General features: G+C 43.2%; 1 protein-coding gene across 4 annotated transcripts in view; it reads right to left on the bottom strand.

The window, feature by feature from the left end:
• Positions 1–22864, bottom strand: part of LOC137784714 (triple functional domain protein-like) — a 72049-nt gene extending 49185 nt beyond the window's left edge. For 3 of the 4 annotated variants that reach the window (XM_068575585.1, XM_068575586.1, XM_068575587.1), the window contains exons 1-2: positions 22580–22862; positions 6721–6771 (exon numbers count right to left, since the gene is read on the bottom strand). In XM_068575585.1, coding sequence (XP_068431686.1) covers positions 6721–6771; positions 22580–22649 — 121 coding nt within the window. In that variant the 5' untranslated portion in view covers positions 22650–22862. Of the gene's footprint in view, positions 1–6720; positions 6772–22579 lie in introns of all 4 variants that reach the window. The other variant, XR_011077425.1, reaches the window with a different exon arrangement.
• Positions 22865–26551: the final 3687 nt, after the last annotated feature.

The following is a 26551-nucleotide window of genomic DNA, read 5'->3' as shown; positions in this document are numbered from 1 at the left end:
TCGCTGCGCTTTTCTGCAGTGCTGTGGGACTGGAAGCTAAATATAGAGCGGCTGGGTCACAAACGCTGGAGACGTGTGCGTTTTTGCGTGAGAATGATGAGCGAAAAAATGGCAAAGACGCAGACAAGGAAACGTGAAACTACAAAAATGTGAGATAATTAGTGAAGTCATCCTGTTCAAGAGTGAGGAAAACACTGTTAGAGGGGGATCGGGTGGGAAAAGACCTCCTTTTCTTTTGTTTTTGTTTTATTTTATTCCTGGACTGTTTGTTGGAAATAATGAGTTTAATCAATCCTGAAATTCATTGTTAGTCACAAGCTCCCAGACACCTAGGAGACGCCTTTAAATGACACCTCAAATTAGTTAATTAATCGTATAAAACAGAGAAGAAATCCAGCTTTTAAAAGTGGCATTTGGTTGCCGAAAACTGAAAATATGGTTGCCATTCTTAGTCAACTCGTATTGCGACTAATTAGGATATGATGGAGTTATACATCAGCTTGAGGAATAATAATGAGACGCGTATGTCATGTGTATGTTGCAGCCGGGAGACTTCGCGTCACAAAACGTTTTCAATCAGGTTCGTCTGGTTTGTTGCCAGTTGAATCAATTTGTTGTTTGTCGGTTTTGTTGAACTTTTCACCCCCACAGAAAGACAACTCCATTTGATTCCCCATTGTCTCTCAAATGCAACATACATACCAATGCAACATACATACATACATACGTGTGTGTGTGTGTGTGTGTGTGTGTGTGTGAGAGAGAGGAGGCTGATTAGATAGATAGATCGATCGATAGATCGATAGATAGATAGATATGCACACACACACACACACACAATGTATGTATGTATTTCATACATACAGTACACAAACACAAGTAGATGCCGAGCTCTGCATGTAAGACACTGGAACCAAAGAAAAAGTAAGATTCGCCGCCTGTGGGTGGGAATGGGGAGGAAGAGTATAAAGAAGAGAGGAGGGTGATGACATCATGATAGATCTACGAGCGCCTCCCTACTCACACACCCGCCACTCGCAGCATTGTACCTGTCAACTGGAAGAGGGCGGAGCCTGTCTGGGCATACCGCCACTTGTGATTGGCTGCCCAGCAAGCCATGCTTGATGATTCTTCCACAAATTCTCACAAACGATCCATGAATTGCTGCGGATTCGGCTTGGCTCGCTGACGGGGAGACATATTTCTCCCGCTACCGTCAGCTAATGATAGACTGACGGGGCGACGTGCTGAAGGGAACCTGGCCCTCTGTGGGCAGGGTGGCAGCGGCCGGGGCTAATCCAGAGATTCCTGAGGGCAAATATTCCAATCCAGCAGACGACCGAAACCGCCCATTCTGGTGTTGTCTATGCGTCCGCACGGAAAAGCTGGCGCAAACATTTCCTGAGCAGGGCCGCGGCTATCCGTGTGGTTTCAGAGCACAGCGGCGCACTGTGCGGCATTAGGTGAGCCGCTAATCTTCTTGTCTTTTAGAAAGGCAGGTTCCTGGAGGTAATCCTGGATGTGGAGGAGGCGCTGTCATTATAATATGCCTGCACTGCATTTGTGCACCCTGGGAAGCTGCTTAGCGTCAGGTGGGAGACTTGAGATTGATGGGGAGAACCCTTTCGGTGCAGGAAAAGGGTTAAGCACAACATGAAATACACATCACAGCCTCCCTTTGCCCTGCTGTCGCTCCAGTGGAGCCAGTCAGTGACCAACAGAATTAGATGATGGTTGTACTGGGCAGCGGACAGATCTGTGTGTGTCTAGGATGCATAGCAATGTTTCCCAGTTCAACCCAATGAAGGTTAAAAGTGCAACATGCGTGAATATAGACTATAGTTGTTCACCGAGAAGTCAAAGCTTTATTTACTTATTATCTTCCAGTCTTTTATAATGTCATTCTAAAGAGATAATAAGTAGTTTTAACAATTTCTGATGTTATAATGAGAGGATTTGTATAGTTTGAACTGGCAAGCGATGGTTTGGACGGTTGGTCGGATAATACAAGACATCTTAAGACTTTGGTCTTCACATGGATATTCAGACAGGGATTATTATTATTACCATTAGACGGTTATCATTACCTTAGCCATGATGTCTCAATTCAGGGATTCAGAGAAACCAGCATCCTAAATTCACAAGAAGAATGTACTCCTTTCCAGGAAGCTCCTCTATCCCATACAACAAAAATGCACCAATAACTAAATCAACCTTTCCTGATCGACCGTCGGTCCCAATATATCCGGGGTCACTGGTCATGTGTGGTGGTGGTGGTCACCGCTGCCATGGCTACGCCCCTCAGTCAGAAAGGGCCAAGAATGAGGGAGAAATACCAGAAATGTCCAACATCCTCCTCAGCATGGAAACTAGTACAATACGGTCAGACATCATTTAGATCAGGACTGTAATTGACTCGTGTGTGTGTGTGTGTGTGTGTGTGTGTGTGTGTGTGTGTGTGTGTGTGTGTGTGTGTGTGTGTGTGTCAGCATATGTCAACCCTCAGCGCACACCTCAGAGGCTTGAGACTTGTCGGGGGGCCTTTCAGGAGGTCAACTGGCCGTTAGGCTGGCTCATACAACGAAGCATTTTACTCAACAACACCACTACAAAACCGCCCCGGAGACACTGTGACAAATACCTCGGGGAGGGGTTGGAGTGTGTGTGCGTCTGTGTGTGGGTTTAAAAAAAAAAAAGAGAATGCAACAGCTGCCTGGAACCAGGACAGATGGGACGGGTGGTACGGTCAGTCAGCGCCGATGGAGGGAGGGGAAAAGTTGCCGACATACCACAAAAAGAGTGCACTCGCAGCATCTTCCCCCGACTGATTTAAGAGCAGCTACATGCAGGCGTAATCTCATAATGGCTCCGCAGCAGCTGACTTGGACAAGCCGGTTCTAAACCAGCTGTTGCGGGTCAGGAGAAACCTACACCAGACACATGTGTGAGCATCCCTGCATAATTCACAGCGGGCCAGAAATTCCTTTTCCAAGGGATGTGGGGTGGGATTCCTTAAAGCTGAGGGAGGGGAGAGGAATTGGGGCGACCACGACCTGGACTTCTAACTTAAATTCTGATCATAGACGAGCGTGGTTATAAAAACTAAATAGATGAAGCCAGCCAGTCTGCTTTGATTGATTGGATGCTTTTTTTCCTCTTTGAAAAACGCTTAAATGTGATTCATTCCATTTTTATATTGATTTCAGTCAAGGATGCACAGACTATCTTATTCATGTTTTATTTTTCCCGTGGTCTAACATTTGTTTCAGAAGGCATTTCCCTCCCTATAATTAAAACTCTATGTACTTTACAGTCAAAATTAAAAAGGTATTCACCGAGATAGATTCACGAGGTGAAAATCAGCTCAGCTTAGTTTCTGACGTACACCCATCAGGTTATTTTTTCTTCTGTTTGCAGCACGTACTTGGATCAGCAAAACAGATGTTACATTTATGGTCTTTTCAAACAGTTTACATTTCAAAGTAAGGACTAACCTCTTGGATAAGGAGTTCATCTGAGGGAATAAACTTCCCAAAATCAAAACGGGATTGATCTGCTTACGCTCACTACCCACAAAATGCTCCTTGGTAATAAGTAATAAGTCAGTAAGCTGGACAAGCTGAATGTTGTGGCTTATGCTACAGCCGATAGACTTACTGTTTCACCTATTTCCTACTATTTTACTCTTGGAGAGAGAAAAGATTAAACCATCTCAACTCTTTGAAAGCCGAGAATGGCTCTTCCTGCAGCTCCAGCCATAGTTATGGTTATAGTTATCCGCCGTGATTGGGCAATCACAGCCCAGGGGAGGCATTTAGCAAACTGTCAATTACTGCTAAACTAGATGTATTTTACAAGATCCAAAGAGACGCAGTACGACTGTCGGCAAATGTGTCTGGGAGTAGACGTTGAGCACATTCATTTTCCAGTCATTACAGACACACTAAGCAAATGTAAAGCCAGCCAAATAAAACGCTGACGGATAAATGGTGACGGATAAGTTTGTGTGACTGACGCAGGTTTCACACTCACTTTTGTTTGTCCGTCTTTGACATCACAAAACCGCAGTCTTCCTCTTCCCCTCTTTTCTCTCCATTGCAATTGCTATTTTGTGCTTTATGTTCTTACACATTCATCTCATCCTGCTTAGCTCGCTTCATTTTAAACTGTCGCCCTACTGGACATCGCTGGAACAAAAAAAAGGGGACTGATTTGATTGGCTGTTGTGATCAGACACAGCTGTGCTACTAAACAATGCAGCTACTGTGAGTACAGCTGGCACTGGCTGTGCCAATGTTTACACACAAATAAGTCGGTAATAGTTAGCAAGGAAGAACACGTTTATTACGGCCTACTGTTACATCTGCTGTATAAGCAATATGCTATTCATTTTATCAACTGCCATTTTTGCAAAGACACTATCAATCAGCATTTTCTAATTTCTTCGTAAAAGGTTGAACTTAAACATTTAGTGTTGACACCAAAAATGTTTGAGTCACAGGGGTCTGAAAGCCTGCACTGCTTTATGAGACTCAGTTTAGAGGTGTCAGCCTGTCACATGTGACTTATGAGTACAATCTTCCTCGACACCATGGGAATGATTCCTCCGGCCAGCCGTCTGGTCTGATCCAAGAGAGGCAGCGTGGACTAGAGGGGGCATGTTTTTCAAGAGATATTTGCGAAGTACAGATTTCCTGCTGCATTGAAAATCCGGTCGCGCTTCTGAAAGCGGGGTATCATTATCTAGAAACACAGCGTGAGCGATTCAACAGCACAGCATGTGTGTTTGTTTCCAGTCCACTCAGACTCCCCCCCATCCCATTTTCCTCATTTTGTCCCCAAATCTGAGTTTTGGCCTGGGCAACAACAAAAAAAAGCGGACCATCTTTCCTTTACCTCCGCCTCTTTTGGTTCTCTCCATCAGTCCAGACCTCTAATAGCAGGGTAGGCTAACCGAGTGAGAAACAGGCCAGGGTTACCCCAGCGACCCGGACACGGCCGGGGGAGGAACGGAGGAAAAGAAGGAGGAAAGAAGGACAGAGAGAAGAAAAAGAGAAAAAAGGACGGCTTGTTATCGGAGCCAAGAGATCATTTGTTCGGGCCTTTTAATGCCACATGATGTCATTCTGACAAACTGTGACGAGACAGAGAAACGCTAAGGTTTCTATATAAAACATATGATATTACTATGATAGAAAAAGGAAAACAGCCACTGTATTATTTTTGTGCCTGTTGTAAATACTTACTGTTACCAACTGAGATTCAGTGCAAGGCACAGTATGTTGGACACTGTCGTGTTTCTTTCAGCTGTGGACTCCTGCTGCAACAAGCAACAGCAAGCCTTTTTCTGCTAAAGCTATCCCCCAATATGCACGGACACGCCATCTGGAGGCGACTACGACATGAAATTTCAGCTTGAAGAATGAAATTGATTACTGAAGAGTCGCACAAAAATCAATTTAACAGCAGTTCTACATTTGGACCGAACCCACCAGGGAGACATGAAATGCACAAGTCCTCCTTGCAAAGCACTCTTCGGCACATCTGTCAAGGTCCAAAGGCATTAAGTGTATTACATAACAGCACTGCTCCCACCCCTCCTCTTGCAACCCACTTGTCAGCCGCCCAGTCAGACCAGTGGCTGAGGAGGCCAGGCCAACAGATGGACGGGCCTTATCTCCCCCTCCTCCCTCTAAACCAGGAAGAGATAACTGGCAAGTACAAGAAAGCCTAAGAAACACACTGCCCTGACAGCGTTGTGCGGACAGGCCAAACAGTAGCGATAAAGCCAAGTATTGTCTCAATGTAATTGCATTTATGTTGTTTTCATCGCCTTTTTCTGCAGGCGTTAGAGTCGTCTCCATGAGGGCCTCTGGGCACCAGAGCAACCTGCCAACTCGCTGCCCTCCTTTATATCTAGGGTTTGAGGGTTTTTGGTTTTCTAAGCCTGACGCTGCTGGCGGTTTTTAGACGAAAGCAACTGAAAGTCAATAAATTGTGTGTCTCCTTTTCAGACTAGAAAGCCTAGTCCATAAAATATTAAAACTTCCCGCTGACGCACAGAAGAGTAATAATCTTAAATATGAAAGGGGGCCACGTCCCCTCAAAATGTCACATCAGAGGCAAGAAACCTCAAGTAGCAGATCTCGTCCTACTTATACGTTGGAACAAAACACCATAGCATTCTTTTGTTGACTTTGTCTACGACAGGAAGATCAAGTGTGACTGAAAAGAAAGGTCAATTTACGATGACCGATTAATCATTAATGGGGGAGACGGCGGAAGCAACTAGAGGTATCAAATCTATAACCAAATAACAAGTCATGGGGCTGGAAAAGACAGAGCATGAAAGCCACAGGCGTCGTCCATCTCAACTTGTCACAGAGAGCCTGCTGGAGCGTCATCGTGACGTCAGCGACAGAGGTGCTAGACACGGGTAACCAATCACGGGCTGGGAAACAAGGTATGTGATGGCAGTGGGGGAGAGGGATGAGATGGAGACGGGGAGTCAGTTGTGAGAAATTACAGTGACAATTACCTGTCTTTGTCACTGGGAACGCTGAAATATTCATTGTGTGTGTGTCTACATATTTCCATGACAATAAAAACATAATTCCTTATCCACCATCACACACACTCACTAACATTGAGGATAAAAATTCAACCGCAAATGGTGGAATAACCATGCTGTGTGTTTGGGTTTGTGCATGTTTGCTTTACCTGCAATCTGACTCGATACATCTCCTTTTGGCTCTTTAGGGAGGGAGCCATCTGTAGGAAAACACAAAAAAGTTTTTATTACCAACACTGAAAAAGAGCAGATTGACTTTGCAAAAATCAACAATGGAGAGGGGTTAAAGGACACGTTAAAAGATATTTCTTCCAACAAAAAAAAATATGCATCTAAATTACTCAACTCTACTCACATCCCACTACTGTGCAGACACCTCCTAAAATGGTCATAATGCCATGACAACAGAAAACCAGGAGAAAACATGGCGACATGGACATGGCTCAGGGTGGATGCACTGGGCTCTGAGCTGAATGTATGTTATGGTTAACGAGGCATCCAGGTTCATCATGTGCTCCATTTTTGTTTTGTTTTTGGCAAAGATAACACGTGCCTGAAACACTTTGGCAACAACGCAGATTTATGTCAGCGTAAGGGTCAAATTTGAACGCTTGGCTTCCCTGTTGATAGCTGATGCGGCGCTTTTCAAGTTGAGGTGTGTTTAGGTTCATTGGAAAGTTCAGAATTTCTAGTTTTCAGTGATATCAAGCATGTTGTTGTAGTGTGAGGTGAAAATGGTCCTGGATCTTTTGAACACAACTTGCTTGTATGTACAGAAGGTTAAATTTGTAAAATTGTGTATGCCTTCTAAAAATAGAACATGTTCAATTATGAATTTTATAGCTAGACGATATGGATCGACCCGGTACTGAGACTGTCTGACTTGACGGGTTAACAATCTAACAATTGTTAATAAACAAGTAGAGCCATGGCCGATGGGAAAATCATTAGTTTTGCTGATCATGTACCAAAGTTCACATTGCCATCAGTGCTATTGTGGCTAAATACAATTTTTTAAAAAGTCTGTGCAGTCTGCCAGAAATCTACTGCATTGCGTTACAGAAAAAAGGGAAGCTGGTACTGCTCGAGCTGGACAAATTGGATCCTTATAGATTTTTGCATTGTATAAAAGGTTGATGGAATGATTGTTCAGTAAAGTATCAAAATCGTCTTACTCACGGCGAAACACTGAGGAGTTCTATGAGAAACACAGTCCTCATTTTCAGAAATATGAGCACACTCAATGCCACTGGTGTGTGAGAAAAAGAAGCGGCTGCTCATCTCCATCTATAATTATGAGACCAACCGACCACCAATCTGTTGTCAACATGTCCGGCCAACACTGGACCAGCGCATGCAGAAGTCATCTTCTCATCCCCCTACGCCTCATGACCGAGGCCCGCTAGTTCCTCGGCCGACACAACAATCGGCCTATTGATGCAGCCTATAGCTGGATGTGTGAGAAGAGCTGCTGCAGTGACTGAGGGGAAGGTATGGTCAGTGTCATGTGCAGTAAACATGTAAACAACGCCCAGCTGGCTGACTCGGTGACACACGAGCCCTCTGTTCTGACTCACGCTTAACTCCTTCCCGTTTAGCCTCACATGCGGCTGCTTTAAGGCGGAGAGAAGCTGGTGGTGGCATTGGACATATGATCTTCACTGTAAAGTATTTAAAATGTGGTATACGGTACGTACAGTGTATGACTGATACCCTAAACTGGTGAAAAGCATACAGTAGTTTTTATCCTGTGATAAGGAAGGATGTGTTTACTTTGGGGAAACTGACTCAAAACTAGATTTCAGTGGTTTCCTTCCTCTACATACAAAATAGACTTCTTTGCGCCAAAGCAAGAAGTAACGTGTAAACAGTTAAAAGTAAAATGCTACATTTCACACACCAAGACTAACACAGAGCCTCAGTTGCATCCTCTCATACATGCAAAAGCTACAGTGCTACCGCACACTTGTCTGAGTGCAATCGTCTGGACCCTGTTATTACAGTCCCTATTAATACTGAACCATGATAATTTGCCAGTAATTGTTGGAGGATTGTTGCATTGAAATAATTGCTTGAGTCACACCAACACGTTTTAATTAAGGCAACATTCAAACCTGTTCCTTAGCTTTCAGTTGACAGTTGTGTCTCGTTCACATGCTTGCACTTGCAAGCAGAAGGGACAGTGATCCACCGCATGTCACGTTCATGTCGTGTTCGATTTATGGATGGGAAAGTTTCCCAATCAAAACCTCTGGTGTGGCGACAGCATTTGTTGTACGGGGGTTAGAATTATGTTGATTTCTCTATTTTTAAATAGCACCATATGTATTAAATGTGGGTTTAAATGACAACCTAAACCAATTTAAATTGTTATTGGATGACAAGACACTGCACAAGGATTTTTAATACTCAACCTTTAGAACTATCAAGTTGGGAACTACTTCATCTTCCATTGCAATAGACTCACAAGCCAGTCTCCAAACCTGTCGCTATGGTTTAGTTGCTAAAACAGTTTGGAAACAAGTCCACTTAAACACAAGCTTCTTATGTAACGGGCCATGACCTCTGCCCTTCATGACCTTTCCTCTTCAGAGAGAACAAGAGTTTCCCTACAAGGTCCAATCTCTTAAATTAAATCACCTAAATCCATCTTTATGATATAAAAATTATTTCTTTGATAACTGTTCCCCTTCCTCGGTGGCTGTGAAAGTAAACTCTCTTACGAGACCACCATGTTTTAGCAATATTTTGCTGGTGGCAGTTTCCATTAATGAACATATAGCAGCACAGTACACATAAAAACTACACATGAGCAAACTTGCTGACAACAATGCCACAGGGGGCTTGTGTTCATAAGCAAAAGCTCTCACGCACATAAACATGGCATGTGAAGAGACGCACAATGATCTCTGAGGAATTTTCTCTCAAGCCGTGTACCTGGGACAACTTAACAGAGAATGAATGGGATGAAGGAGACAAGAAGGGGAAAAAGGAAGGCAAGAAGAGAAAGACCAAAACACCCACATACTTCACATATTTGCAATGCCAAAGATGTCCACTTAAGCCGCAGTGTGCAACAATGTAATATCAGACTACAGTAGTGGTGGCCCACATCCTATCACAGTCTAAACAAAAAAGGAGTTGTAGCTGAGCCAGGAGTCAAACACGCCTTGACAAAAAGGATATAACACACATCGTAAGTGTGTGCATAAAAAGACAGATTGACACGCAGCCACAAGATGTGGCCCGTTGAAGCAGTGTTAATCCAACAACACACGCGCGCGCACACGCATGCATACACACACCAAGCTACAACCATAGTAGGTTAAGCCAACCGCCAAAACGTCGGCCAAGCTATTTGGACAAAGTTAAACAGATCAGACACGCGTCTAACGGCCGTCGAGGAAACGACGAAGCAAATGAATGCAACGGTCCCAAACCCATAAAAAGATCCAAACTCCCATCTGCCCAAGGCATGTAAACACCCTCAGATACAGTAAACTCACCTAGACCTCGGCTCTGTTGAACACTGGCTATACTGTATCCTGAACTGAGCTCCGCTCCGCAGACTGCTCCTTCTTGTCCTGACACACACCGCTTCTGTCTCTGAGCCCACACCAACACAAGACCACCCTCTCCGTGGGCCCCTGCCTTTCCCTTCTCGGCAAGCACACTCATCGTTTGAGTCATGCACAAAAAGGAAAGACCCTCTTTCATTTAAGGCATACCTATTGTCTGGCTCACGCGGACGTAGATGGGGCAACAATGAGCAATACCCTCTTGTCAAATGCGTCTCGGAGAGTGCATTGGTAGATGGTGCCGGAGGGGTTTAGCCAACATTTAAATGTCAAGGGCCATGGACAACACATTGAACAATACATTACCTAAGAGACAATTTAGAGAGGATTCTTGTTGCCTGGCGCCGAGCAGCAGGTGGTGAGATACCGATACAGAGAGTGAAGCGTGTAGGAGATAGAGATATATACCCGGTTCGAAACTGGTAATAAAAAAAAAGATCAATGATAAGTTCTGGAGTTACTGGTTCTGCCATCGGTTCTTTGCGAGTTACGGAGAGAGGCCTGCTGGGAAAAATACCAGCGCTGCAAATCTCCTCTCTCTGAATGTGTGTCACGCGGCGCTTTACACACATCCTGGCAGAGAGAACAAAAAGTGCGGCTATATTTTACTTGAGTAGGTGCTCATACGTCTCGTTGTCACAAATGCAATAAAACCCTTAACAAGTAAAGAAAAAGAAAGAAAAAAAGAGATATTAAGAGCAATTGATCAAAACATTTGTCGAACAAGCGCAACGTTTGGTGCGCAGCTGTTAGTCCTCATCCCCCTCCTTTTCTTTTAATCACAGGTGTGCTATTGTATAATGCTATAGCCGTCTTAATGTGATCTTGTATAAGGGCATGTCCACTGTGCGTGACCAAAAATGCAAACGTAGAATTTTCGTTTCCCGTTACTTCTCGAAAGGAGGAGTGACCTCGGAGTGACCTCCTGCAGCTAAACGTCAGACTTTCACTTCCGCATGACAACTAAACCGTTAGTGTGCTAACCGTTTCTCGCTGACCGGAAGCGCCACTGCTGTTACTGTCGTCACGTTGCTTGATTGACACGCATACGGGCATATCAGTTTTTTTTCCTTCAGAGATTGGTCTGGACTCAGGACACCAAGCTGAGGTCGAACCCGGGAGAATCCCAGGCAGCCTAAATGTCAGATGATAATGAAAGGGTTTTGTGTTTTTGTTATCTTGGTCTCTGTTCATAGCCGTGGTATTTCTGCACTTCCCGGACATAACCTCTTAGTAAAACCAAGTGATCGGCACCGTGACGTCCCTCCTTCCTTTGCTCGTTCAGCCATGATGGTCAGCAGTGCTTTGCCAATTATGCATTTTGTTTTTTTAAATCAAAGGAGGTGCAGTTATAATGAGAATCTGAAATGGACTTTTATCGGTCTCTTACATTAGGAGAGAACTCCACCAATGTGGCATTGCACTCTATGACAATGTGTAAAACCGGTGGGGTTCCCTTCTAACCACATCTAAGGGCCGTGACGCACTTGCGTTAGAACCAAATATTTGTGTAGACAAGCAACAGCGGTGGTATTGTTCACATATTTGCTCGGGATGCACCAACCTGATGTGCTGGATTCCGATACTCTTCTTAAATGTATCAGATCCGGTATCCACCAAATGTGACCAAATCCACATTGAATACAGTTTGCCTGTCAGAGCAGTTACAAAATGTGCCCAGCTAGTTACAGTCAGTCAGACGTTATTCATTTCAACCTTGAAAACCAGCGTCCTGTTTGGGTCAACGGCCACAGCGCCTGGACGTGTAACCCTGAAGGGATTCATTATTAAGAACTAGCTCCCTAGTCCTTTTTTCCCAGAAAAGTTGAAGGGTTACATACATCACTCACTACCTGTGCACCCATGTACTTTTACCAGTAATTGCACAGCTGGCTGAATCCCAACCACATATACAATAGATAATACATTTTAATCATTTATTTCATTAGATCAGTACTCTTAAGGCATGTTTCCATTCAGCCATGTTGTTATCTGCTCTGACCTGGGGTCCCAGGTGCAAAAGGGGTCCCTATTGGATTCTGTAGCAATGATGACAAAAAGCACGGCTCCACCCTCCAGGTCAGGACTGAAGGAGACTGCTTTTGAAACCTCTCTCAAGAACCTCCGCCCTTTGCTTCAAGGACACAAAAGACCATCACTGACTGTGATGTTTTACAGTGGATCAATTTTCTCTCGGTTACCGGCCCTTAGCGGGGAAGAGAAACGGGGTGAAAAGCAGTCGGAGGAAGAGAGCAAAGAGAAAGTGAGCGTGATGGGGAGGGCAACAGTGAGATAGCAGTTTTCAATGCACTGGAGACACAAAGAAAAAGAGTACAATGGTCTTTCAGGACTTGTCCTAGTTCGGCTCTCTCCCTCTCTCGCTGTCGCTCTCTACTCTCAAAATCAGAGCACAGACCAGTCTTGCAAATCTTTCACACTGATCCTAATCAATTGCAAGCTGTTTCAATTCTTTTACTGACCTCTTTCATTAGCCAACAGAAACTGTTCACACAGCTTGGCACACATCTACACTTCTCCTCTCTTCATTATCTTTACAAGGTCTCTCACTTTCTCTCTCCACCTGCGCTGAATAGACTTCCTTATTTCCCTCTGAGAGGACAATATAATCATTCACTCACTCCCGGGCTTATTGTTTATGGTCCTCGAACAAGAATGCGTAAAGAAAATGGTTATCTGTGCATGTGATTTCACGGCCACCTGCAACCTGCGCAACCCGCCTCCCCTGCAACGTACCTCCTGTCTTCTCCTCCTCCTCCTTTACTCTGTTCCCTCTCTCGTTCCAGCTCGTTTCAAGGAGGAGGCGGCAACAAAAAAAAATCCCAGAGCTCACGGCAATTAGTTATCACGCCGGAGAAATTAGCGAACGAGAGCACAAGAGATGAGAGGGAAAAGTGGGACAAGCTCTTTTTTATAAATACACAGAGAGGCGAGAGGTTTGCGCGCGCGCGTGTGTGTAAGAGAGTGTGTGCACGCGTTGTATTGTGTGTGTGTGTGTGTGTGTGTGTGCGTGCGTGTGCGCTGTATATCCTGCGTTTCAGTGAGCCAAAAACTCTTATTTACACATTTAACACCCTGATGCTTAATTCTCCTGGTTAATTGAAGACATTTAAAATGATTATATTATACCTTTCAATAACTCACAAAAATAGTACTCGCCAAAGCCAACTGCCACTGGACACTGTCAACTGTCATTACATACTTTGACTCTAAATACCTTGTCATGCCTTGAATAGCAAGTATTCTGATTGAGGTAAAACATAGTTGTTTAATGCCTCTCCAGAAGCAGCATGTGATCCACCCCTTCAACTCGATGGCCCACAGCAAGACCGCAGAAACAGATCGTCCCTATTAGCTCTTATCAGCTGACCTTTGGTCTTATCTTGTCCGTATCGGGGCGGCAACCCGTGTGTCTGTTTGTGTGAGTGGTAAAGCCTCACTGATAGCACAGGCCTCTGCCGACCTGGTTTGCATAGGCTTGTTTAGCCCCCTTTCCCACTGGAAAAAAACACATCCAACATCTGGCTTTTGTCTTCAGTGAGAAAAGGTTACGATCATTATTCATTCCTGCGACAAAAGACTCCGCAGGTTCGATCTGCGGTCCTTTCTCGACAGCAACGTCATATAACGCAAATATATAACAAATACAGATCAGCAGGGATTTGGACGGTTGTAATTTATGTACAAAACACGCAATGTGTTCCCACTGTTCAAAGTATCACAGACTGTTTGAGAGTTAGGAAGAGGGACTGAATAAGTAACATATTTAAAATATTAGAGGTTTTGTAGGAAAACATATTCCATAAAGCAAAATATCAACAAAACTTTTCGGTACTGGTAAATGGTGTGTGCCTATATGCACCGACCCACCACAAACCTACCTTCCCCTCGCTCTTCTTCCCTCACTCACTCTACGCCTACATATGAAAACACAAAAACACACAGTAATCCCAGGGAATAAACACCAAATCAGATTAGGTCATCATGCGTAATCCAATGAACTCTCACTTCTAACCTGCTCTGATGTCGTTAAGAGCCAACAACATCACACCAACACTCACACAGGGCCGGGGAGGTGTGTGTGTGCTGCTCTGAAACCTTTGTATTCACGTTTAAAATGGCAGCTTTGTTTTTTAAAAGTGCTTTGGACCATTCTGGGGATTTGCAATCTGATCCCGGAGATTATTAAAAATAACGTAATGACCTTCTGGTATCTTTACTAACATTTAGATTGTTTGCAATCTCACTAAAATCCATTTCAGTTACGGCTTCATTGCAGCATAACTAGACATAATTCATTCATCACCCTTTTCAAACTCGTCCCATCTCATTGGTAAACTGTTACCATGTACAGAGAGAGAGAGTGAACTTGTTTACAAGCATCCGACTATCAGGGAAGTGAATGTCATCCCCTCTGAAATGCAATCGGGTGCTTTTTGTCCTGGTTGAGGGTTGTGTTACTGTGGTGCGCCTTGAGAGCTCACGCTGCCGTCATACACGCTTTGGGCTGCAAACAACTTTGGCGCTGCCGTTTGTTTAACTTCATGGCTTTTGACAGATTCGCTCACCGTGTTCGGATTGAATAATTGCAGTGTTTAGTCTACATGGCCGGGTTTTCCAACCAGTTATTCCAGTGGACCCCAATCCGTGTTTCCTCGTTACCAGGGCAGTCCCCCAAAACTTGAATTTCTACCAGTTATTTCTCTCCTTGCGTCAATAACTGCAGATATTACTGGTTGATTCTCGCTTATTTTGCAATCGATTGCTTCCTGGTGTGGGTACGAGGTGGATTCATCACATTTTAAGACCCCATTTCCTCATCTAATCTCCATCTGATTGGTTCCAACCAAAAGACCCAGTGTGGCTCTGGGCACTATTACTGCCCGTCAGCCCCTATGAGAAAAACACCTCTCGGCTCACCTCACCACATTAATTTAACAGCACATAAAAAAAAAAATTCATAAAACTATCCGGGCAAGCCCAAACTTTGCACACAGGAATACACACCGTCATGCCAAAGTAAACCTGACCCAGATGACCGGTCCTTACAAGCCTGCGACATGATACACACATCAGCAACAAAAAGCTTTGAGCAAAAATGGTGCAATTTTTTCCCCCCAACAGTGGATCGCGAGCGCCTGTACGTGAGCAGGTTCACAGGTACCGTTAAATCCACTATTACCTGATAACCAGTTCTCCTCCGCTCCACGGAGCATTTTAGCATCTTTAAACTTGATGTTAAGCACCATGAGTTGTTGCTCTCACTCAACTCTCATAGCATTGTTGTTTTTTTTTATTGTAGCATGCAGCTGTTTTCAGTGGAAAACCTCTATAGACCGGGTCTACACTTCCTGCTCAGCACCAACATACAAAGTTAGAGACTAGCTGGGGAACACAGTGGAGCATTTAGCAGCTAAAGTGCTAGCTTAGAGGTCTACAGAGACCAAAAACACAACCAACAAGCGGTGATTATGACTTCATATATGCTTATGATGCTACTGATCTGTTTAGCGTGTAAAACAGTCAATTATTAAAATAGGTGCCTCTCAAGCAGCTGCTTCATTTGACTTTTCCCCGGTCTGAGATCAGCTCTTAGCACGCCAGTGCTGTGGCTGCACAGTCTGAAAGCAGGACGGGTTCCAAAAGCTGCGCTAAGCTTTACGAATGGGCAGTTTCTGTCATGTTGAATCAAGCGCGTCACACAGGCTTCCTGCACTAATCCTGATCTGCCATGCCATTCCCCCCATTGAACCGAGAGACTGTAAAAACTCAAACGCGTTTGAATGTTAATGATTAACAACAACTTTGATCACACTGCCATGGCCTTCAACAGATAATAATTCAAACAAGAGTGAAGAAGAAGAAAATACACACACACACAAAAACACAATCCTCCCACTCACACTGACCTCACAGCAGATTTCTGTTTTGGAGGGAGGGGAGGGTTTATTCGGCTAGCTGTAATCTGCCTTTAAAATTTAATGTACTTGCACCTGTTATCACAGATAAGAAAGATTATGTGTTTACACAACTACTCAGGGGAAAATGAGAGCAGTTTGAATTATTTACTCTTCACCAACCAGCTGATGTGTTCTGCATATTTCTGCCAAAAAATGAGTGTAACAGAAAGATGTTGTTGTGGACATGCTGGTTACGGCCACTTACAGATGAGCCTGTATTGCTCACATTGTTACCATGTGTGAGGATGAATGCCTCTCCAACTAAAACATCCCATTTTGAATGTCACAATAAAAAGGGAGCAGTTTAAGTAGAGTGTTTTTTAGCTTAATCTCCGGCCCTTTTTTGAAAAGCTTTTTTTTTACTCAGCCATCCATTTCCTCTTGATTGAAGCTGCCTGTCCAAATAAAAAGGCTAAAATCTCTCAAATTTTAGTATGTAATTTAGTATGTTCACTCCTCTCTTTTGCAACTAAGGACAGTTTCTTTTAGGTGTGCAAGCCTAATATTGTGCAGAAAAGCATGTGTTTGTACAATTTGAAATGTCCCTCACTGTGGGTGTAAATGTAGCACACTGTGACCTTAACGATACAAAGACAGCGAGAAGACGAGATGGAGGAGACAGCGGCAACGGAAAATCAGAGAAAGTGCTTGTGTGAGTATGAGTAAATGTGAAAAGCATTTCAGACAGAACAGCAGCTGCCCATCACAAAGCTACTCTTACGCCAAACCACATGATGCCTGAGTGTTGAAAAGAGTTACCCCTGATTACTGACCCTGAGTTTCTTAAAATGCATCTTTTTTAGATGCACTGCTTTGAATCCTTTTTGCAGCTGAAGTCTGATTGTTTGTTATCTAAAAATGATAATGGAAACTGTATTTAATGTGATTTTCCTGCAACAAGGCCGATGACTCAAATGCGCCAATACTGATTTGGCGTAATGGATCGATGAAACCTCATATATCTAACATTTACATTTTTGGACAATGTTGCCAATCACAAGCAGAACTGCTTCATGACTCTATTAGATTTATACACCAGTGCACTAAAGTAATTTGATTGATCATGTTGGCCAAAAATACATTCCTCAATTTCTCAGAATTGCAAGAAAATTGACATCACAATACATGCACAGTCGGTGGTATTTAGTAACATACAGTGGTATTTAGAGGCCTAGTCATTCAATATTATAAACAGGACAGTTACAATGTCTGGGGTTTAAGAGATGAAGTGTGGTGGCTTGAAAGGCCACTCATCTGTTGTTGTTGGTGGGTATCTTCTATAAATATGAAGAGATTTCTGAAGTCAGATATATAAGAAAATGGACCAGATGGAACTGTGTGAAATGTAGGATCCAGTGTTTTGGTGACGTGGCTCATACTGAGAGCTTAAAGTCGGGATATGGAACCAGCTGTTCCACTATGACAACAGGTTCTGCACAACCTGTCAAGTAAATCAGTATAAAAAACTGAATCTGTCCACAAGAAAGGTTTGAAACAAATTGACAAGACACCGGCCCTTCAATTATACGTATGCATTGTTTTTTTATGTACTAATTCTGTATTTACTTCCATCCCATGGACATAGGATGATTAAAGAAATCTGCTTCGTACAGCTTTAGCCTCTGCTCTGTGTCTGACTTGGCAGCTTAAAGCCTGGAGGAAACCTTAAATGAGGGAGCTCAATCAGTCTCCATCTCCTGGATCAATATCCATTAGTCTCAGAGTGTGTGTGCGTGTGTGCGTCTCACATCCTGGGTGAATGGGCCTGAGTCATAAATGTGAGCTCTGGGTCAGATTTCTCTCTCTCTCTCTCCTGCTCGTCTGTTTCACTAGTCTCTCTTGCACAAACACACGTACACATCGATGTTCATTCAAACATACAGACAGACTAACCTTGTGAGCGTCATTTTGCAGCCTCTAAACGTTCATTCATGAAGGCTGGGCAGTGGCTTTTTTCCCCCTACCATGAATAATAGCCTACAGTACCAACAAGTAACAACTGTATGAAATCAACACTAAATCAGCCTCTTAGTCACCAGTGTAGCCAAAGATGTCTTTAGTGTGGAACAACCTGATGATTGACAACATGCCACAACAAAACTCCCCGTCTTAGAGCTCTGAGGCCTCAGTATTAATTCCAGTCTGGAAGACAGTGGGGGAGCTCTTTTTTTTTATTAGATGTCATTTTGCATTAGGACAGTGAGGCCCAACACGATGCAACAAGAATGAAAGAGGGAGGAAAACATGAAACAGACATTGGCAACTGAACACTCTGACAGCAGGCAGTCAGACAGAGAGTGGGGAAGAAAGCAAAGAGGGAGGACATGGGAAAGGCAATGAGACCAAATGCCTAAGGATGGAAAAAAAAAGAGATGAGAATGGAGCTGGGGATGGAGATGATGGGGGGAGGTGGATTGCCTCTGGCGAGACACTCAAACCTGTGCATGTCAAAACAAGATTCCCAGATCTATAAGGAGGAAGTTCCTGAGCAAAACAAAGAGGTGGGGAGCTCCAACGTGACACTCAAGCCCTCCAACTGGCTTGTGGTATATAGCCATCGGGAGACCATCTACACTCAGGCCGATAGAGGTTTCACTGCTGAGATGACTGACTCTGAGAGCATCCGCAAGAATGCTCCACTTAAAAGTGTTTTTGAGCCGATACCCATACACATGTATTCAGTGCGAGCTTACTTGGATTGTGTAAAAAAAAACAACTAACCAACCGAAGTGCTCAGAAATAAAAGTGTTACTTAAGGCTAAGGTTGCAAAGCGGCGGAAAGTTTCCGGTAAATTTCCGGAAACTTTCCACGGGAATATTGGGAAATTTGAAAAAAAAAAAAGTGCCGACATTTTTTTGCAAAAGCATATAACAGGGAACTTAAATGTAGTTGAGAACAAGACTATGTACGCCGAGCTCAGCTGGACCCTGAATGCAGCTGGTTGGGATCATCGTCTGCCAGAAACATAAATGTAAACATAAAACGTTGTGTTGTTTTTGAACGTTTTTGTCATCAGTGTTGCGTCTGAATGTTTCAGCCCTAAAACACTAAAGAAAGAAATTTGTGTTGGGAGGGTGGTGATCATACAGAATACACCTTTTTTTATTCAACGTTCATGTTTTCGTCGTTCAATGAAAGAATAAAGTTCTACTCACAAAATGTCAAAAAGGTCAAAAACGAAATTTTTAAAAGTTGTATTATCAATGTTTGCATGCATGTCTGCTTATGACAAGGTAAATACAGTTAAATTACCCCAAAATTTCTAGTTCATTCCTCTTAATTCCTGTTTATTCCCGTATATTCCTGTATATTCTTGTTAATTCCCGTGGAAAGTTTCCAACTTTGAATATTCCCGGAATTTTGCAACCCTACTCAAGGCATGAACATTTGGAAAAAGAAGATGGGCATGGATTGTAGTTTGAAACAAAAATTTCATCTCTGTTGGCCAAATCAGATCTTGCATTTTCAGTAAATATCTGTCCACCGTTATCATTAACTCATAAAAGGTGGTCTTGCCAATTGCTGTCCTAATGCACTTAGTGACGTAAGCACACTCCTGAAGGTGCTCGGCTCTCTCAGGGGAGTATAACGAAAAATCAGCAATTCCAACTGAAAAAAATAAGTCATGTTTAAAGGAAGTAACACATACCTCATAATCTGTGTTAAGTGTAGGTTCAGAGGTCTGTTCAACAAGGCGAGGCACTTGTGAGAAACAAAAACAACATATATGCCCCTAGAGGATCTTTATATAAGATGATAAGTAGACTGAGCAAGCAGCTTATGTGTCTAATAATTGTCGTTGAGTGTCAGTGCGCCATGTTTCACCTGAAATACACAAACAGGTACACTGGGTTAGGTAACTAAGTAACTAAGCACTAGGTAGACATCAGAGAATAGGTAAAGGCCTGTTGTGCTGAGAGCGATGGTGTTTAAAAGTCGGCAGGACCTCCATCTCTGCCCATAACAGTGGCAACCCAGGGGATACTTCCCAACGCTCGTTTGACAGTCGTTAAAATATTCATGTGATTTTCATGCCTGTGGCAGATAGTTGCATTAAATGATAGTTCATTCATGATCCTTCAAGTGTGCTTTTGTTAAAAACAGATACAGATTTGTTTTTGAAACTTCTTGAATCTATAATTAATTCAGCAGCAGCCCCACAATTGCTTAAGGAATCCAAGTGCAACGAAAACTGAGTATTTGTGTCATCGCTTCCCTCAAAACTAACAAATAAGATTAATATATGACTTTAGTGTACTATTGGTAAATAAATAGTTGCTTTTTTTAAACTGCAATCTAAGACTGCAGCAGATGGCCTTGTGGTAATAAGGCAGCATATCTAAACATTTTAATTATGCAAGAAACTAGCAACAGATTTGATTTACAATGGCTACAGCTGTGCACCATCAACAAAACATACAAAATGTGGTCGCGAGTTGAGTTACAGGATGCCTCTCTCTCCCTAAAAAGGAAGCCATCAAATCAGCTCAATATGGATACTGAACTTCCCTCTGTGGCTTATTATCTCGCTAAACACAAAACCACAGGAGCTAGAGGCTGGATGTCAATACTCTGCTTTCTCCTCCTTGTTTACGCCTCTCCAAATGTACTTCAAAATATCACTTCGACCACAAAAGGTCCTCCACGTGACAACAGAAAAGACATGGTTTTACCCATATGAACAGTACATAGTGCATTACTAACTTGTCTTTCATTTTCACTTGTATGCCACAGTGTCCCATTTAAGTATTTCAAGATGAACTACCACAACACAAGCAGCTATCCAATCCGCAAATACACTTATTTCTTTAAATACATATAAACAGTGAAAGCTAGTGCTACCAAAGCGGGTGGAGTTAAACGATGACACTGGCAGAAATGACATCAGGCACTTGATCTAATTTGCTACTTGCAGTCACTGAACATAGCTAGAAGGTTATCTGGCATATACAAGTGCAGCCCACAAGCCCATGTACGGGGCATTCACCCATAGATCCCCGTTATATTTAGTTGAATCCGAGGAAACTTAAATTACAATATAGGCTGTCAATCTTTTGCACAGACGGTATCAATTTATATGCTGAATAGGGGTAAAACGAATAGAAAATATGACATCCTTACACAAGATTTCCCTGATGCAAAGTCAGCTGGGTGGAATCAAACTTTACCACACATTTCTAGGACCCGTCTAATCTCTGCTAGGACCCCCTGGAAGTCACATTTTATGAGCCATTGTTGCAGCCCATGAAATCACTGGAGGCCCGTGTCAGGAACTCAAGTCACAGTCCTTACTGATTAATTAGCCTACTTAGCTAATATCAGCAATATGTGCATACAAGTGGACGACACACGTCCAAAACGCAAAATATAATGTGTGAATCGGTGTCAGTCCCAGTCTGTGGTGTCATCACAACCGACAGATCGCGTGTATTGATTAAAAAAGGCAGCCTTTTTGTTTGGCCTTGATAGCTATGCTGCACAGCTAGCTTCCCCCTGCACAGTGCAACACCCAGGCTATATGTGCCACGCCATGTATTGTTTACATAGCTTCCACAGCCGTGCAGGGTTGTGTTTTTTGACAGCGCAGAAAACAAAAACAGCAACAACAAAAACAACGAGTTAACGGAGTGGTGGAATTAAAGACACTCGTCCCTGTTGGGACTTCACGCCCAACAATGAGCCGTTTAGACGGACGAGAGCTTTGTCAACTCACTGGCAAGCTAGCAAGCATTTGTTAGCTAGCCCGGCAGACAGGATCCACCAGACCCGATTCGGGATCCACGAGCTCACGTTGGAAGTAGTTTTTAACACACCACCCCATTATCGGACAGCCCGGACTTGCTCCTTCTCCTCTCGTTTGAAAGCAAACGCCACGCTCTCCTCCCTGGATTCAGACTGAAGTTTAATCATCTTGCTATACAATCTTTAAACGTCCATGTTCCCATGTTGTCCTTTTATCCACACGGGTTGACGTTACTGTGTCAAACTTAACTAGCTTCCACATTTTCCTGCCGTCCATGAGTTGTGTTTGGCTTTTGATAGCACCGTATAAAAGGAGGGGGGCACATAGAATAATGTGTTTTTTCCGTACATAATAAAGAAAAGTACACGGAAAGCTTGTATGACAAGAAGAAACGGGGATGTCCGAAGATGGAACTCGGGATGTTAGCGATCCGGCTAACGTCGCCTGGCTGATAGTTGGGAGGATTTTGTATGCGATAAACCCCCTTTTTTTAGATTTCCAAAGACCGTGTTGGTCTTTGTCATTTGTTATCTGTTTTACACGTTGTTTACAACATCAGCTGTGCAAATACAAGAGTTAAACACGTCCCTATCCTTCACTGGAAGCGCCCCTAAACACAGCCCACACAGCCGGGGAACAATGTCCCTCGCGTCGTGGGACAAAACGGGACAAGCTAGTCCGACCTCCAGTGCTCCTCGTCGGGCTTACCGGTTTTGAAGAGCGCCGCTATGTCTCCAGCGTCCTTCGTCGTCTCCTCCGCTCCTTCCCCGGAGCTCATGGCTGCCGACGACCCCGAACCTGGAGCTCAGTTACTCCCAAGAAGAGCGCCCCCCATCCCCCAAAAAATAAATTAAATTCGACAAAAAAGATGGCCCAAAATTACTCTCGTCCCGACAAAAAGCGTCGTTAAAGACACGCGGACGGTTGCGGCGACTCGTAGACGCTAGCGGTGCCATCTGCGGACCTCCATCTTGGGGGGGAGCGTAATTGGAAACGATCAGCCTTGGGAGGGAGGGCGGGGGAGACAGGGGCACCGGGTTCCTTCTCGGAGTGGTGCCGAGGGGAGAGGAGCTGTAGCGCGGAGGGAGACGCAGGCGGGAGGGGCCGGGTCGCCGCTCGGTGAATCTCCGTAAGCTTCCAGAAAATGAGCAGACGGTGGCGGGTCATCAAGGAATGACGGCGGCCGCCATGTGTGCGCGCGTGCGCGTGCGGACGGAGGGGTGGGCGCGCGGGTCTACCGTTGGTCATGTAAAAAAAAATACAAAATACACAAAACTACACAATGACAAAGAAGGAGGCATTTACAGGATGTGAGTTGTGATACTTATGTGAATGACAGTCAAACGTGTAACTAGAGCCCAATTCTGCGACTCAAGTACAGGGATTTTGATTTCAACGGGCTGTGATTCATGTAGCTTGGTGTTGAATGTGTATGTGAATTCTCTATAAAAACTTTTATTTTTTTAAGTGGGTGTACATTGTTATGTCACTCATACATAAAGGGAGGAGTACAGTTGCTGGTAAATCCTCCCGGATACAATCCACACAGAAAAGGTCAGCTGTTTCTGTCATAGCACTCTTTTCTCTTATCCTTTGTCATTTGAGCTGTATTGCTGGCGCCATCTGCTGGTTCATGCTGGAACTGATGCTCTTTCCAGTGACAATATGTGAATAAGAAACTGGTGTTCATATCATATAAATACTTCATAATTTAAGTTTATAATAACGCTACAAGTTTAAATTATGAAGTATTTATATGATATAAAGTCTAGTTTCTTCTGAAGTGCTTAAACAAGCGAGTCACAATCATTAAAATAAATGTGTTCAAGTATTACATTAAAAAAGCAGTACATGAAAAATATAATGATGAATACAAACATATTAACACATTTATAACAAAACAATTGTGAAAAACAATACAAAAATGGTTTAAAAGTCAGATAACATTTGATTAAATCCTGCTTCTTTTTTAGATAAGTTACAAAACAGACAAGATGTCATGTTTTGCATGTTAAGCCACCTCTTGAAAAATTTGTGTTTTAGGGTTATATCCTGTCACCCTTATCATTATTATAAATATGGGTTCATATGGGTTCAGTATGTCCAATTGCCGTGTTATGGAAGACCATTCAGAGGCCACAGATGGCTTGGTGAAAAGAGTAATTGTTGTGCTGTGGAGAAGAAAATATATGCTTTAAGAAGGTATCGTGGGACCTTTGACAGCGTTTGGGGCCCTTTAATTTAACTGCTGTGGGGTCGGATGTGCTACAAATGTCTGATTTTCTAACGTGTTAATACATACATTATGTTTTCTCCTTTCTTGTATTTTCATCTGCTATATACTTGTGATGTAAGGTTTTACATATAGTGTTTAAAAGAAAAAGAAAATCCGGATTCAAAATGACTTGCACTTAAGTAATAATGCGTAATTATTCAATATTTCCAAGTTATACACACAACAATATCCCTCTAAACATCAGCTAACATTACAGCCACAGTAAGCCTCGCATGCAGCAAAACCTCTATGTATATTGCACTTGAGCAAGGCTGCGTTTTACTGCTTATCAATACAGCTACTCATTTCAGGAAGAATAAGTCATGTATTATTCTTGATTTAAAGCTCCTGCACGGAGTTAGTTGTGTGGTAGAATTGATATTTTATATCTATATCTCATGTATGTACCATTCTCCGTACTGTGTGAAGCATTCGAGTTGAGGCTTTTCATGCAGAGATGCAAGCTGTGCTCACATACTGCGTCACTGCTGGCCACGCAGAAGCTGTCCCAATTAAAATAAGACTTCCAAGTATTTGCTAGTTAGTTTTCAGCATTAAAAAAACTTTTTTTTGTAAATTGACATTTAGTATAATTATTTTTATTGCTTCAACACTTTTGGTGTTTTGTTTGTGATTCCTGGTGTGTTACTTGTCGTGTCCAGCAGGGGGCGACTGATACCAGTGATGGTCCGGCTTTCCTCCTCAGAGGGATATTACAGAAATGTTTGGTAGTGAAAGAATGAGATAAATCTCTCCTGCACATGGGAGACGTTTGCCTTCAGGGTTCTTCTGTCCTCTCCTCTCAAAGTAATAGTTGTAAAACAAAATGTATTATATAACAACAACTGTTTTCGAACTAGACAACAACAACAAGTAAGCTGTAAGAAGCTGATTGACAAAATGCATATTCAGGGCTTTAATGACCCGGATGAAGTTTCGAGGTCAACATGTGCTATTCGTAATAATGTCGTTCTCTTGAATATTGTATTTTTCTCTCTCCAGGAACTGAAAGGTTATTGTTTTAATTTAGCATTTTCTGAATCATTTGTAGTCCGGGTTTGATTAGTCATGACCTTTATCATTCACTGATCTTTGAACAGGCAATCTTCATTACATGTGTTTTGTATATTTGCTTCATAATGCTCCTCATAATGTTTCTGTTTCTTTGACCTGCCCATAGGGAATACAGATGTAAATGAGCATTCTTGCTAACTCCGGCATGTTTGCATCTTGTGTTTTTATGCTGCTGTTCATACGCATGCTCTGTCCCGATACAATAAACAAGATCATGAGAACAGGGCTCAGTAACACTGGTACCTTCCCTTTAATAACTCCAGACCATAGAATGACTGAACCCTGTCTTCAGGTGGTTTCATTACCACAGTGATTCCTGCCAAAATAGCAATACATCCCTCTGAAATGTCAGCAGTAATTACTCCTGTGCTCTGAGACAACCTCTAAAGGGAATGAAAGCAGGTGCCACGCCTCCCTCACTCTGTCTGTCTCTGTCTCTTTGTCCACATCCCTTCTGTCCTCATACGTCATTGTTGTTGGAAACCTCTTGAACTACTGCAGCAGTTGTATCAAAATCTGTGCTCTTTTGCACTCAGGCTTTGTGGTTCTTTCTCTCTTTGTGTGTGTATGTGTGTGTGTGTGTGTGTGTGTGTGTGTGTGTGTGTGTGTGTGTGTGTGTATGTTTGTTTGTGTGTGTGTATTGGCACAGTGAGTGTTGTCCTCTCATTGGACACCACCTGCTGCTCGATCATAATGACGTGGAAGGACATCAACAGCAGGTGGGACTGGCTGATACACACACATACACACACACACACACACACACACACACACACACACGCACACACACACACACACACACACACTCTCTCTCTCTCTCTCTCTCCTTCTCTCTCTCTCTCTCTCTCTCTCTCTCTCTCTCTCTCTCTCTCTCTCTCTCTCTCTCTCTCTCTCACACACACACACACACACACACAAGGAAATAAGTTTTTCCCCAATGTCACGGCTGTAAGCACCCAAATGGAGAAAAAGCTAAAAGGTTAACTGGACCACAATGTGAAGAATGTAAGCTTCCTCTCTAGCCACTATCACTCTAAAAGACACACACACACACACACACACACACACACACACACACACACACACACACACACACACACACACACACACACATACGCGTGCTTGGCTATGCCCAAAGGTTTGTTTAATTCGTTCAAAACCAACGTATAAAAACTTTAACAACAATTTTTTGGCCAGGAAACGTCTGCGCCCAGTCAAGAAAAAGTTCTGCACATAAGTTCATAAAACAAAATTTCAGACTGGTAAGCTGTTAAGCTGGCAATTCTTTATGCGCAGCGCCTTTAACCATATTCTGGCTGTCAAACCATATT

Source organism: Clinocottus analis, unplaced genomic scaffold (genome assembly GCF_023055335.1).
Source record: "Clinocottus analis isolate CAN_PGR_092001 unplaced genomic scaffold, fCliAna1.0.p SCAF_14, whole genome shotgun sequence".
Taxonomy (NCBI): Eukaryota; Metazoa; Chordata; class Actinopteri; order Perciformes; family Cottidae; genus Clinocottus; species Clinocottus analis.
This window is presented reverse-complemented; position numbering and strand designations above follow the sequence as displayed.